This window comes from Zootoca vivipara, chromosome 10 (genome assembly GCF_963506605.1).
Source record: "Zootoca vivipara chromosome 10, rZooViv1.1, whole genome shotgun sequence".
In the NCBI taxonomy this organism is placed as follows: Eukaryota; Metazoa; Chordata; class Lepidosauria; order Squamata; family Lacertidae; genus Zootoca; species Zootoca vivipara.
The window spans coordinates 31,793,623-31,808,179 of record NC_083285.1 but is presented as its reverse complement, the minus strand read 5'-3'; the positions used below and the strand labels follow the sequence as shown (position 1 = coordinate 31,808,179).

The 14,557-nt window shown below is 40.4% G+C and overlaps 1 protein-coding gene across 1 annotated transcript in view; it reads left to right on the top strand.

The window, feature by feature from the left end:
• PAWR (pro-apoptotic WT1 regulator) overlaps positions 1–6,659 on the top strand; it is a 64,293-nt gene extending 57,634 nt beyond the window's left edge. The window contains exons 6-7 of the mRNA XM_035127774.2: positions 170–274; positions 5,733–6,659. Coding sequence (XP_034983665.1) covers positions 170–274; positions 5,733–5,819 — 192 coding nt within the window. The 3' untranslated portion in view covers positions 5,820–6,659. The remainder of the gene's footprint in view (positions 1–169; positions 275–5,732) is intronic.
• The last annotated feature ends 7,898 nt before the right edge of the window (positions 6,660–14,557 follow it).

Genomic DNA, 14,557 nt, shown 5'->3' with positions numbered 1-14,557 from the left:
AGAAAAGCCTGTGATATGTCTATATTGGTGTGTTATTACATGCAGCATATTTTGGGTCTAGAGCTGAACTCCTAAATCCCATTGAATCTTAAACTTGATTACATTTACTTTGTATGTCTACTCTTTGCATTGTTTTTAAAATAAATATTATCTATTTTATTTTTTGAAGGAGCTAGCAAAGGAGAGACAAGAAAACATCAGGCTTGTGAGGATAACACAAGACAAAGAGGAGTTAATTGGGAAACTGAAGGAGGAAATTGATTTATTAAACAGGGTAAGTGCTTGATTGCTGTGGAATACAGTGGTATCTTGGTTTACTAACTTAATCCATTCCAGGAGTCCATTCTTAAACCAAAGCGTTCTTTCCCATAGCAAGGCGTGCTTTCCCATAGTGCTTGCTTGCTGTGGAATACAGTGGTATCTTGGTTTACTAACTTAATCCATTCCAGGAGTCCATTCTTAAACCAAAGCGTTCTTTCCCAAACCAAGGCGTGCTTTCCCATAGCAGGAGGGGACTCAATTTACAAATGGAACACACTCAACAGGAAGCAGAACATGTTCTGCTTCCAAGGCAAAGTTCACAAACCAAAACACCTACTTCCGGGTTTGCAGCGTTCTTAATTCAAGTTGTTCCTAAACTAAGCTGTTCTGAAACCAAGGTACCACTGTATGAGAAATTCCCCAGAATTTTGGGGACAATGCACACATCTTCCAGTCTGGGACTCACTCCTGTAAGTAATACCAATTTCTGGTTATTTGTTTATTTTTACATTTTTATCCTGTCCTTCCTCCTGAGCTCAGGTGTACATCATTATGTAGCTCTCATTTTTTGTCTCTGGGACTGCTTGTTCCTATTGATGGTTTATGCTTCTGCATTCAGGTGAACTTCCTGCTGGTGTCAGGTGAAGGGCTTCTTGCTGATGTGCAGTAAGCTTGCAACTTACCAGGGTGTACTTTCTGCGGATTGCACCTAAAGCAAAATTGCACAGTGTCAAAACACATTGAGTACAGTGGTGGGTGACATTGCCCAAAGTCTTTTTTCCTGACACCTGCCCCTCTTCCATCCCTTTTAAAATTTTGTTTGTTTGTTTGTTTGTTTAGCCAAGTGCATAAAGCTTAATGCACACAACTTAAATGTGTGTAAGTTGCAGGCTTACTATATTGTAAAAAGAGGCAATCTCTCAAGAACATTCTCAACAGAAACCAAAGTTCCTTTTCTCAAGAAATTTGCCTCTCTTCAAAAAAAAAAAAAGCGCCAGTACTAGGTGTGCAAACTGAGATCTCCAGTTTGAGCCAAAGGAAGCCAGCACTGAGCTGAGCAGCACCATGATTTTATTCCCCAGGACAGCTCTGCAGTAGAAAGAGATGGTAGGGGGCAGGAGTGTGTGTGTGTGTGCTGGCTGTTCCTGCTTCCCTGCTATGTGTGTGTATATGCTCCATGGATTTTCAAGTGTGTGTTCACTTGCAAGACATGTACACCTGCACACTGGCAGGCAGCCCTTGCAGGAGTGGCCAACCCTCAGTGTAGCCCTTGGGCCAAAAAAGATAAGCTACCCCATCCTAATTGGTTGAGAACCATTGCACTAGTTGACGGACACTTTGTCATTTGACTCTGGAATGTATATGGTGCTCTTGTTTCCTTGAATAATAAACATTTAATTCTTAAATTAGGTATGTAGTTTTGAAAAGGAATCTTAATTAAATAGGAAATAAATTCCATGTATGACTGACTCCTTCCTTTTGACTTGTCTTGAGTATTTAAGTTGCAGACAGTTGTTGTGGTTGGAGCATGTCCAAGTAGCTCATTCTTTAAGTCATGTTTGGAATGTTATTTCTGCTGCATAAACATTCCACAAAGCAAGCGTATGTATGTGTGTGTGAGAGAAAGTATTTTATACACACAGACACTATTATGTCCTTACGTGAGCTTCTTGTGCGCTGTATCTGTGCCACCTGTCTGGATATTATGTGTTTGATTACGGATTTCCTGCATCAGGATTTGACAAGATGGCTTAAAAGCCCTGCTCCAGTTCTCTTGATACAAGTTAGCCAAGACAAAAGCAAACCTGAGTCTACTGTAATGAAAAGCTAGTTGCTTTCCTTTTCTTCCTAATACATGACTTCTGAAATGGGTGTTGTTGTTGTTTTTTTATAAAAAAAACCATAGTGGATGCTTTAACCCAGGAATGAAAAACATGTGGCCCTCCAATTGTAGTTGGGCTCCATCCCTCTTCATCCTTGACTACTGGGTATTTTGGCTGGGGCTGATGGGAATTGGAGCCTAACAACATCTGGAAGGCCACATGTTCCCGACCTCAGATGCAGTTAGCTGCTGACCTCAAAGTGCTGTCCTGACATGACTGCTTTGTTTTTGAAAATTGATTCCACGTCATTCTTTACTTGCTTTCAGTTAGCTTTTGCTCATTTCTTATTGGCCACTAACCTTTAAATCTCACTTCTCCCCACCTTTTCCTCTCTTGAGATACTGGAAGTCATCCAGATGCCCATTGTATGGATGGAAGGGAGGAATGTGCACAGCTGATGTTTTTTAGGGTATTGCTACAGTTGATGGGGCATGCAACTTTTTTTAAGCTGAAAAGGAGCTTGCCTCATCAGCTGTGGTGGGTAGAGTTATTTTACTTTATTTATTTATTAATTTTTATATGCCACTTGAGTGTAAAAAAGAAGCTTCAAAGCAGTTTACAAAAATGATGTGAACACTTCTAAGAACTCTCCAGCTGAATGCCCAGAGTTCCGTATGTTCCAACATACAGGAGAAAAAAGGAACATGCTTATAACAACCATATTCTCATACCAATGTAAAGGTAAAGGGACCCCCGACAATTAAGTCCAGTCGCAAACGACTCTGAGGTTGCGGCGCTCAAGTCGCTTTATTGGCCGAGGTAGCCAACGTTTGTCCGCAGACAGCTTTTCCGGGTCATGTGGCCAGCATGACTAAGCCGCTTCTGGCGAAACCAGAGCACCCCATGGAAACACCGTTTACCTTCCCGCCGGAGTGGTACCTATTTATCTACTTGCACTTTGACGTGCTTTTGAACTGCTAGGTTGGCAGGAGCTGGGACCAAACAACGGGAGCTCACCCCATCACGGGGATTTGAACCACCGGCATTTTGATTGGCAAGCCCAAGCAGCACAGTGGTTTAACCCACAGCACCACCCACATCCCTCTCATACCAAACCCACTATTTTATCTGATGTGCCCATTCACTCTTTCACAGTCTTGTTGAGGTGCTTGTTTTAAATTTGTTCTTTAAAGAACCCAGCCAGATGGGTGGGGTAAAAATCACACACACACACACACACACACACACACAATTAACATCACCGGGGGGAGAGAGCTGTGTCTCCTGTCCTTGCCTATAGGGCACCTGCCAATTCACCGCCACATTTTGGGGCATCTCTGCAAAGGTGAAGCCTGTTGAATGGGCACCACCTGTTCTGAGCTGGAATCCAGATTGTACAGTAAGCATACATTTGGCAGGCTTCTTCCCTGCAGACACACCCACAGCTTGGGAGCGGGTAGGGGATACAACAGTATGGGCAGGGCCACCGTGTGGCATGATAATTGCACGGAGAGAAGAACACTTCAATTAGGCTATGAGTTTGTTCCATACTCATGGCCTAATAAGCTTCACCAGCATGTGGAATGGTAGCCTTCATACACCATGTTCCTGTGTGGTTATGTGCATGTGCATTAGAGGCAAGATTCAACCACCTCCCCACACCCACTCAGATTACGTTTCTACATATTTGTTCTTATTACTTATTAGATTTTTCTTATGCCCTTCCTCTTAAAGAAGCCCAGCACTACAAACATTGAAATGAGAGCAATTCAAAAGAGTTAAAAACATTTTTTAAAAAAATTCAAAGCTGCTAGAATACAATAAACCAATAAAATACAGGGTAAAACTTAGATAGGAAAAACATCAATTAAAAACAACCAGTTAAAACCAATTACAGCATATTTATTTGTTAGTATATAACCTGAAGGACTGTATAAATAAATATGTCTTTGCCAGATGGCAGAAGATCATCTTTGGGAGGGGGCAGAACCCTGAACAATGGCAATTCTAGCAACTCTCATTAACACAATTTTAGCAGGCCATTCCTAAAATGCAAACGTAGGGGCAAGGATTTACGTGGGGCAGGTTTCAGACAATAAGGTGTCTCCTGGAAAATTAGTTACAGTAGTGCATAAGTAACAGTTAGAGCAGATCTCTCTTAATGCAGAAATCTCCTTTGTATTGCTGGCAAAGAACACAAGATTTTCTAGGCTTTTATTCCATCTCCTCTCCAGTGCCTGAAGGATCCCCCACCCTTCCTGGCTTACACAGTAATTCCCTCTTCTTTTACCCTTTATCTGTTTTCCCACCATTTCATATATATGGTACTTGGCAAAATGCTCGAGAAGCTTTTTTAAGTTTCCATCCTTGGGCCCAGCAGCTAATTTGGAAAGAATGTTTGGACTACTGGTAATAATGTACAGTAGTTAAAATATAGTTATAACTATTCTGGCACAGAAAAAATTTCCCATGTCTAAAAGTTTGGACTCAATAACACAACAGCATTGTACGCATAACCATTTGCTGCTGGTGTCCAGTTACCCCAGATGCAAAAACCTCGAAGAGAGAGTATGCACCATTCCGCAATGCTGCTGGTGGTAATCTCGTTGAGGTGCTTGTTGAGGTGCTTGTTCACCCATGGAGTGATAACCATTAAGAGAGCCATTCCAATTAGCAGGAATCTTGCTCTTAGCCAAATTCAAATTGTGCCTCAATCTCATAAAAGATGTTGTGCACCACTGCCTTCATGTCAGGTTTCAAACTTCTTGCACTAATAGTACATTGGATTTCACCCATGGTGTTTGGTCATGTGCAGGGAATCTAGGACATTGCATGGCACAGAAAAAAATACGTCTTAAACATTACTTGATCTGTAATAAACCCAATCTTTAATGAGAAAAAACGGGGCATAAGTGGACATTGTGAGGAGGGAAATAGATGCTTTGCAATTGTGCAGGCATGGGTTAACTAGAGCAATATGTAGGAGGGCGTTAAGCCTTTACTGGAAACCCACATCAGTCGGGGCCTCTGGTGTGTCTGCATCAGGTTGTAGTCTGAAGGTGAACAGCAGGTATGGGGGCCCTGATTCGTACTGCAGCGGGAGTCCCAATTTGGAACAGACACTGGCATCACATGACTGAGGTCCCATCTGGTTTGCTTTGAAATTTGTCATGGTTTCAGGCATAAAAGTAACAGAAGCAGCATGCTAACCATTTTTAATATGTGAAGATTTTTCCATTACGAAACAGTAGTTCAGTATGTAACATTGGTCACACATTTCAAGAACAACCATCCATTTATGCATTCTCTTAATTCAAAGAGCTTAAATTTTTCCAGTGTATATAACACAAAACATTTTACTAATCTGGCAAATTTTGATTTACTTCTGCATTTCAGATTACATTGTGCATGCTTGTAGAAAAATACATTTATGTGGTAATGGAATATTTACTTTACTAAATGTAAATTTAAAATCTGTTAATGCCCATATACTGTATCTTAAATCTGCTTTGTTTGTGTTTAGCAATCAGCTTTTGTTGTCTGCCATTTTGCTCTTATATTGTATAGTAATGTGCTATAATCCAGGCCATTAAGAAAATGACTTGATGAATTAATAACTGTACACCTTGCTATGCTTCCTTCTCAAAGGACCTAGATGATATAGAAGATGAAAACGAGCAATTAAAGCAGGAAAATAAGACACTCTTAAAAGTTGTTGGACAGCTGACAAGGTAGAAGTTGAAAGACTCAACGAGGAATGAAATATGAAAACTACTGATTGAATGTTTCAAGATCAAGGCTACAATATGTATTTGCTGCAATGTGTCAGAACAACTGTCTTTCTATTTATTATTATTGAGGGGAGTAGAATGAATGTTTTGCATAATACTCTTCCTTCAATGAAATAGATTCAAATTTTGTGAGTACTTCTACACTCACTCCCTTGCATTTCCCAAGTTAATTAATTCAAACACAGACATCTCAAACGTCATGCTCTTGATTGTTCTGTATGTCTTTATTTTGAATGTGTATTATCCAGCTTTTAAGAACATTTGATTGCCAAGATTGAATTTTGGTCTATACAAACATCACTTTTTTGTCTTTGCCACCCTAAATGAGTAGAAGTAATTGGAGATTAGAGTAAACTTTGTTTACACAGATACTATATATATATTGCTACTTGTAAAGTGTGGGTGCCTTACTACAGTACTGATGTGAAACATTTTACAGCTGTGTTACTTATTCTACAAAGAATCCTGTATTTTGTGATTTTATGTTGTACTATATCTGAAATACTGACAATGGTATATAGTATCTCCCATCCCCTGTATAGCTGCTTTGTGACAGAAAAAAATGTTTTATAAATCAGCAATCACCAATCATTATCAACACTAGTAGTCTTTAGGAAAATGTCTGTGTCGTGTATTATAGGTTAATCACAATGCTTGTGTGTCCACAGGAAAAATTGTTCTTTTATACAAGGGGAAATCCACTCTTTCCAGTTAACAAACTCTATGGCCTGGTTCAGATACAATTTTCATGGTCCATTAAACCATAGTATTGAACTGAGAACAATGAGTCTTCGTTTCATATCCTGGTTTGGAGTCAGAGATTCAGTGGGAAACTGGTTTAATAACACCCCCCCCCAAGCATTGCATCACAGTGCATGAGGGAAAGGAATGTGGGAGAGTGCAGGACAACGTTTGTTCTCAGTCCAATAAGCCACAGTTTATTGGATTGAAACTGCTACAGCTGAATCTCACCTCTATGAGAGTGGTATGCTATGGTTTACATCAATTATTTCTATCATGCAAAATATAATAAGGATAGTAGATCATTTTGTAAGTTTTATGAGCATTGGTATTAAATGGATTGTCAGGATTATCTGTGATTCATAATGATTTTTGAAGCTGTGATAAAAATTTGTTAATATAGTACAAAAGGGAAGTTCATGATTTTTGGGCCCTCTAAAAGTATTATAGAAAAACATCTGGAATAACACTAATATTTGTTAAAATAAAGTATGTTACATGTTCTGTTACACACTAACATCCGTTGTCTGCATCAATATTTTATGTTACGAACAATGAAATATCACTTATAAACCACTGGTGCCAGATCTTATCTTGGGAGTGCCTCGTTCACTTTTGGTTTAAATATAATTGCTGTTAGTCCTGAGAACAATCTGGCCTTGAGAATAGTCCAGAGTAAAGCCTCTCCCAAACCCAAAGCCTTTTCTGATGTGAAGTGGAGCTCTGTGCTCTATATGAAGAAAGGCATTGCAAGTACTGCTTAGCAGTGTATGCTACTGGTGGAACTGGTGTTCCTGTGGTGCTGCAGTCTCTATAATGTCAGTTTGCACTAATATGCCACAAGGCTTTGGGAAGAGGTTTCCATGGCATGTTAGTAGTGCAGTGGTTCTCAAATGATTTGCCATTGAGAGAGGCAAAGGGAGCATATTGAAATATTAAGCTACATATTGGATGCTTCAACTATTCTAACTGCTACTCTGCACTCCTTATAGCAGGTAATCCTCATTATCCCCTGTGCATTATCCCAAGTTGTGGGTAGTAGGAATGCATCAGGATTTTGAGATACAGACTGTGCTTCTCGGTGTGGGGAATGTCTCAGAAACCACTGTTACCAAGAAACAATGTCCTATCCCTGAAATGTGACGGATGGGGTAAGCAAACAAAAAAGTGGGCATGCCTCTTGAGGCAATCTCTGTTAGGCTACCCCAGGCATCCCCAAACTGCAGCCCTCCAGATGTTTTGGCCTACAACTCCCATGATCCCTAGCTAACAGGACCAGTGGTCAGGGATGATGGGAATTGAAGTCCAAAACATCTGGAGGGCCGAAGTTTGGGGGTGCCTGGGCTACCCTAACAGTGCCTTTCCATTTGAGAGGTGATGAAATACACATCAGGGAGTGCAAGAGTGAACCATGCCTTGAATTTTAATCCAAAACAAAAGCCCCATGCCTCGCTTACAAAAGTTTGAGGAAACTATGTTAGAAAACGAGGCATGTAAACTTAATTACATGCATATATTTAATGTAAAATAACATTTGTATGGAATAATGGGGTTGCATTTGGTTCTCTGGGATGGTTGTTGAGGCTGCAACTGTAATCCCATTTACCTGGGAGTAAGTCGCATTGCACCCACTTCTGAATAGGCACATACAGGGTTGCCCTATGAATTTAGCAGTTGTTGGCATGTTGACTTCAGTTAAAACAGTGTTGCTCATTGCTCAAAGCACAAACCATTAAAACAAGCCATGAAAATGTCCTGTGTAGATCTGCATAAATGAGTGGTGTTATTCAACAGCTTATACATTCTCACTCTTCAGCCTGGACTGGAGGACCAAGCCCTGAGTGCACATATGCTATAGAAAGGAGCCTCAAGATGTCTAGGGTTTCAAGCCATATCCTTAGGGGATCGTCCTTTGTTTCAAAAATCAGGGCGGTCAGTTCTTGAAGCAAAATTGTTAACTTCTCCAACAGATTGTTGGTTCGCAAAAAGAACAATATACCTGACTTCCTCTCCTCTCCACCTTCTGCTCCAATATATATATATAATATATAGCTGACAGTTCTAAATGTTTTGAGTTGCAAGATGGAGAGGAATTACAGGCAAGCAGTGTTGTCTTATCTGCTTTAATTTTGGACAACCTGGTATGCTGTGACTCATTGACAGTTTCATTAGATAAGCATCCATATATGAAGCCTTGGATTATTTTATTGTAACTGCTTCAAGATACCTTTAGCATGCTTTATATCATAGTGAGACAAAAGCATGCTGCCGTAAGTATAAGGGAAAGAGTATAGAGTTTGTTACCTTCAAACTGAAACACACACAACTATTTTAGTCTGTGCTATCAGATTATCTGTATTCTTATAGAACTTCTCATTTTTATAACTTTCAGAGGTATTGGTCAGGGGACAGAAATGGGTAAGGTTCATTCACTTTTGGCATCTAAACGTGATGTGTTATCATCCAGCAGATAGCAACACTTCCATTCTCAATCTGTAGCATGACCTATGTTGGCTTCAGCCGTATAGGACAGTATTTCACTTCCAGTTAGCTGCAAGGCTGAAGATTTCCAGAATCCCTTCAATGAGATCAGAATTCAATGTTTGTGAAAGAGAGCACACAAAGAGATGAAGTAATGGAATATGTGCCCATTCTCAATTCCCTCCAGGACCCTTTTCTAATGTCAAAACTGTTGGCCTTGTGCCTGAGATGTTACTAATGTTTCCATGGATGTGATAGTGAGAGGGGTAGGACTTTCCAGCAGAAGCATGTTATGCATAGTAAAGCTTGCAGAATCAAAAAGAAACTGAATAAATACATTGCTGAATTACGCAAATGACTACCAAACTTCTCTTTAAAATGTCCACATCTGTAATCCCAGCCACCTTTATTGTTGTATACATATCATATGCAAACCAATTGTGTATGCAGTAATTGCTCACCATAATTAAATGTGCAGCTGATGTACCACCACACCACATAGCAACATATGTAGAACAATGCAAGGATTTCTTACTTCAATTGAAACAGTTGTCAATTGGTCTGTTGCTAATATCCTGTTCTAATTTTGAATGTTGTTTGTTAGTAGTACTCTCTGCAATAGGTAAAGGGTAAGCTGCAAGTTAGGTCCAGTCACGGACGACTCTGGGGTTGCGGCTCTCATCTCGCTCTATTGGCTGAGGGAGCCGGCATACAGCTTCCAGGTCATGTGGCCAGCATGACAAAGCTGCTTCTGGTGAACCAGAGCAGCACACGGAAACGCCGTTTACCTTCCCGCTGTAGCGATACCTATTTATCTACTTGCACTTTGACGTGCTTTCAAACTGCTAGCTTGGCAGGAGCTGGGACCGAGCAACGGGAGCTCACCCCGTTGCAGGGATTCGAACCGTCGACCTTCTGATCAGCAAGCCCTAGGCTCTGTGGTTTAACCCACAGTGCCACCCGCGTCCCTCTCTGAAATACCTAAAAATGATCTTTAGGTGAAGCCCAGTTATAAAATTTATTAAGGGTTGTTGTTGTGCTTTTTTAAAAAAAGTCACTGAACCATCACTTAGCATTTTCATTAACTCAGATCTGAAGTGCTATATTTAACCATGAAACAGGATGCAATTTCTTCCCTATTTTTCTGTTCTCCCACCACCACATTTGTGAATCCCTCCTGATAAAAAAAACTAGAGGCAAAGGGGTCTCTATTTTTAGTCTATTTTGCTCTAGCTTTGTGTTCTCTCCCCTCTCTTTCTACCCCACCCTCACCAATTTCTGCTGCTTCATGCTGAACTCCATGGTTTAACTCTCAGGACAATTCACACACCAAGTGATTCCTGGACAAAAGTGGGTTGTACAACATGCCTCGTCTCCAACGTCAGGGATAACTTGTGTGAACAACACATGCCTCTGAACTGGGGAGAACATTCTCCCTATTCTACTGTTGATGGGCCTAAGGGAGTTTTAGATAGAGCCACATTGAGGTAGGAACATACTGCTACTATCAGGTACAGTATTATAATTCCCCTAGATCCAAGGGCTGTAAATAGAAGGCTATAGCCTGGCTGTGGTCTAGAAAGATCCCAAGGTCACATACCCTGTTTTGTTAAGGCACCATTAGGAAACCTGTGGCTTTCCAGTTTCCATTGTCCCTGACAATTGGCTGTGCTGGCTGTTGCTGATGGGTCATCCAATAACATCTGGACGGCCACTGTTGTCACAGCCCTGTCCTAGCCTAGGACATCCCCTTACACCTCAGGAAGAAAACCATTCTTTTCCCAGTTCGCCTCTTTCCTTTTCCCCTTGAAACAATCTGGACTCTGAATAGAAAACACTGAAGTCTGGTTTGTCCTGATAAAAGGTGGTAGTCTTCTGACTGATAGCTGTACTAATGGGCAGAAGTGACAGCCCAAGTTCGTTAAAGAACAAAACGTGTGTTAGAAAAGAATCTCGAGTCTTATTAAATGACAAGATTCTTTCAGATACAGTAAATGGTTTGTAGTTTAGATATAACCACTTTGCCATGGTAAACCATTGCAAACTGTCAAACAGAGTAACTAGTTTCTAAGGGCATAAATATTTACAGAGCTAAGAGCCATTATTCTACAATTTGCTAGTCCAAATGTTTCCTCCTAGATTCCTTGTGGCAGAGTTAAATTGTGAATGCCAGTTTAGTCAAATGCAAAGGCTCGATAAGAATGTTTTGCTTTTGTTAAAATGGAGTATGTGTGTTAAGTATTCTATTATAGGTACAACCTCCCTCATCCTAGTTTTCCAGAGGCATAGCACAATCCTGCAGGGAATGTCAGTGCAACTCTATACATGCCTATCCCAGGAACATATGCGCTAAAATGGCTGCCTGTGTTCTTAGATCTGTGGTTGGTAATGAACAGATTATTCACACAGGAGAGGCCTATCATGTTTCATGAAACAGGAGGGTGCCACCACCTCCAACCCCCTTGCTTACTGGGGTTGGGCCACAGTGCAACCCCATGCAAAAATCTTAATTCCTACTTTGGGCAGTGTAAACATTGGTAAACTGGTTTATTCTATTGTGGTGCCTTGTAAAAAGTTGCATTTCCTCTTGCAGACAACTGAAGCAAAGGCATTTTGGATGCAATCCTGGGGATTGTATAAATGGCATTGGGAGAGTGCAACTTGACCAACAATCTGTGAATTCATACAAATACATGCACTGTATAAATAATGTGCCAATACAACCTTCATATTAATCTATCATTCTGTTATTTAGTCACCATTGTACACATGACCCAATCTGCTTGATAGATCTATAAGAAAATAAACTCTCACCAGGCATTCCATTTGTTCTATGTAAAATCTTTCTATGGCAATGTGTTTAATTCGTACCCTATTGATGTAGTAGGGGGTGCTGCTTATTACCAGCTTCTGTTTCCAAACTCCCTAAAATTTATATAGCAGCTCTCATACTTGCCACATGATAGACCTCTGTGCCAAAGGTTTATCATTTAGCCACACCATAAGACAATGTTGACTGACTCTTTTCTTGCTTTACATTCCAAGACCTTCTACCGGTATATACTAAACAAAATCCTTTTGTTCCAAAATAAGGGAATTTCCATCTATTGCACAAGACTGCATTTGAAAAAGACATTGACTATTGGCTGTTTGACACAGCCCATTATTATCTCTAATTTGGGCAGATTCTGCAGGCCAAAAGTCTGTTGAATGATTATGGTTTTTTTCTGTAAGAAGAATGCTAATCTCTGCTTTTGCCTGAAGGCTCTTTGCAACAATAATGCACTTTTCAATTGCAGCTGCCAATTAAGTGTCTACTACTCAGCATATTCAAGCAGCTTGGAGGTAGGGCAGAGGCAGTATCCTACAGATTCATTTCAAACATAAAGAATTATTGTAAAAATAATAAATATTTAGTGGGGACACAAAATTTTGTCCTGACTCAGGCGCCATATTACCAAAATCTGCGCCCCCCCCCCGGGTTTATGAAGTAAGAAAACAATAAGTTTTATTATTGGAAAGACATAACTTAGCTAGAAAGGTTTCTTATTCTAAACTAACTAATTAAGGTAGAGAATACAGGCAGTGGAGATCGCAGTCTAACACCACCAAACTGATTCATGTCACAAAATAGCAAGTAGAATAGCTGAAGGACAGGGAGGACTGCCCTGCAAATGAGTAATTCTAAGAGTGACTCAAATGTAGAGATGTTGTTTAGGTCACGACACCAGCCTGGCCAGCATAGTTTCTTATCCCAGTTAGCATTTCATGTATGATGTGGCTGTGTGACAAAAACAAAGTCAAACAATGGATGAGAACAAAGTCAACCCCATTGTTTTTGTTAGCTTAAGGAAACAGCTATGTTGCTTCTATCTCCAGAAGGAATTTTTTAATAATAAACTCTAGAAGAATAAAACCATTTCTGTTTGCTTGAAATGTAACATTATGAGCTTGAAAACCTACACGCCTTGCCAAATTGCACTGCAGACAGAGTGCATTCCTTTGACTATCAGGAGCAGCAGTTGTCTTCATTCCCCATGTTAGTGGGAGAGAAATGTTGCATTTCTACCATAAGTGGAGCCAGGAAATCCTAATTCCTAGGTTTATCATTAATTCACCTTCCCTAACTGGGGCCCTCCAGAAGTTGTGGACTACAACTCCTTTCATCCCTGCCAACTGAGGCTAATGGGAGTCCCATCATATTGAGGAAGGTTCCCATTAATATTGGATAGAACTATTTATAAGAAGCAGCTTTATAGTGATGTACACTTGTTAGTCCAGCTCAGTATTGACTACAACAGAGGTGAAAGAATTGGATTTGGCTGGTGGACCCGGTATTTATCTCCCCTTCCCCAAATTTGACAGACAGGTGGGGCTGTCCACCTGCCCATTACCTGAAATCACAGTGGTGTCTAGTAATGGGGTGTTTTGAAGACCTGACAGTTGCCAAAAGTCCTGTGTAGTTTTTACAAGTGTCTTTGAGGATTGGTTGGTTGCAGAGGTTTTCCATGGAGTCTGAAGTCGGCACCTAGCTGATAGGGGTTGACTTAAACCTCTGTCTTCCACTGGTGTCAGCTAAACTTGGGAGTTCAGACAAAACCACCAGAGGAAAGGTGTATCTTGGTTTTTTGGAAGAAGGGGAATCTAGGAGGGCTTTAGAGCTATGAAGATTCCAAGGGCTGGAAAATAAAACAGAACAGGGAAGAAAAGTGCACCTCATTGGCTAAAAAAAATGAAAAGTGGGAGCAGCCAGCCTGGCTTATTTCACAAAAATTGTTTAGACGTGTGCCTGCACATTTTGCTTTATAACTTTCCTTCTAGTTAGAACTAGAGGCAGAACGAAAGAAAGAAAGAAAGAAAGAAAGAAAGAAAGAAAGAAAGAAAGAAAGAAAGAAAGAAAGAAAGAAAGCTCAGAGCCTGCAGCCTCTTGCATGTATCATGGACCCAAGTGCAATTGCACCATTATAAATCTGCCCATGGTCCATGCAGTGCTATACAGTTGCTATTCAACTTTTGAAAGAAGGGAGCTCTTATCACACTTCTCCTAACATCACATCTGTTTTGTCTTCCAGAATTTCCATTTTATGTGCCACGGTTTGTTTTCTAGGGACAGTATCTCTTACTACGGTACTGCAATGCTGGCTCTTTGTGCTGTAGATACCAACCAAGCCTACTCTATAGAATTGCTGTGAAGGTAACTGCATGTGGATCATTTCGAGCCCTTATGGAAGTGCTTTAAAAACAACAACAAAACTTAATCTGGCTATTGGTTGAAAATGTTTATGATATGTACTGTAAGTTGGAGGAAGATAATTCTAGCTAAAAGCCAAATGTTGTCTTTCAGATTTTCATTCTTGAATATCCAATGCTATCTTATCCTTAAGGCTGTGATCAGACTTTCAAACCAACACACTGCAGGAACCCCGTGGCTGTTAAAGGAAACCAAACAGACTGAAGCAA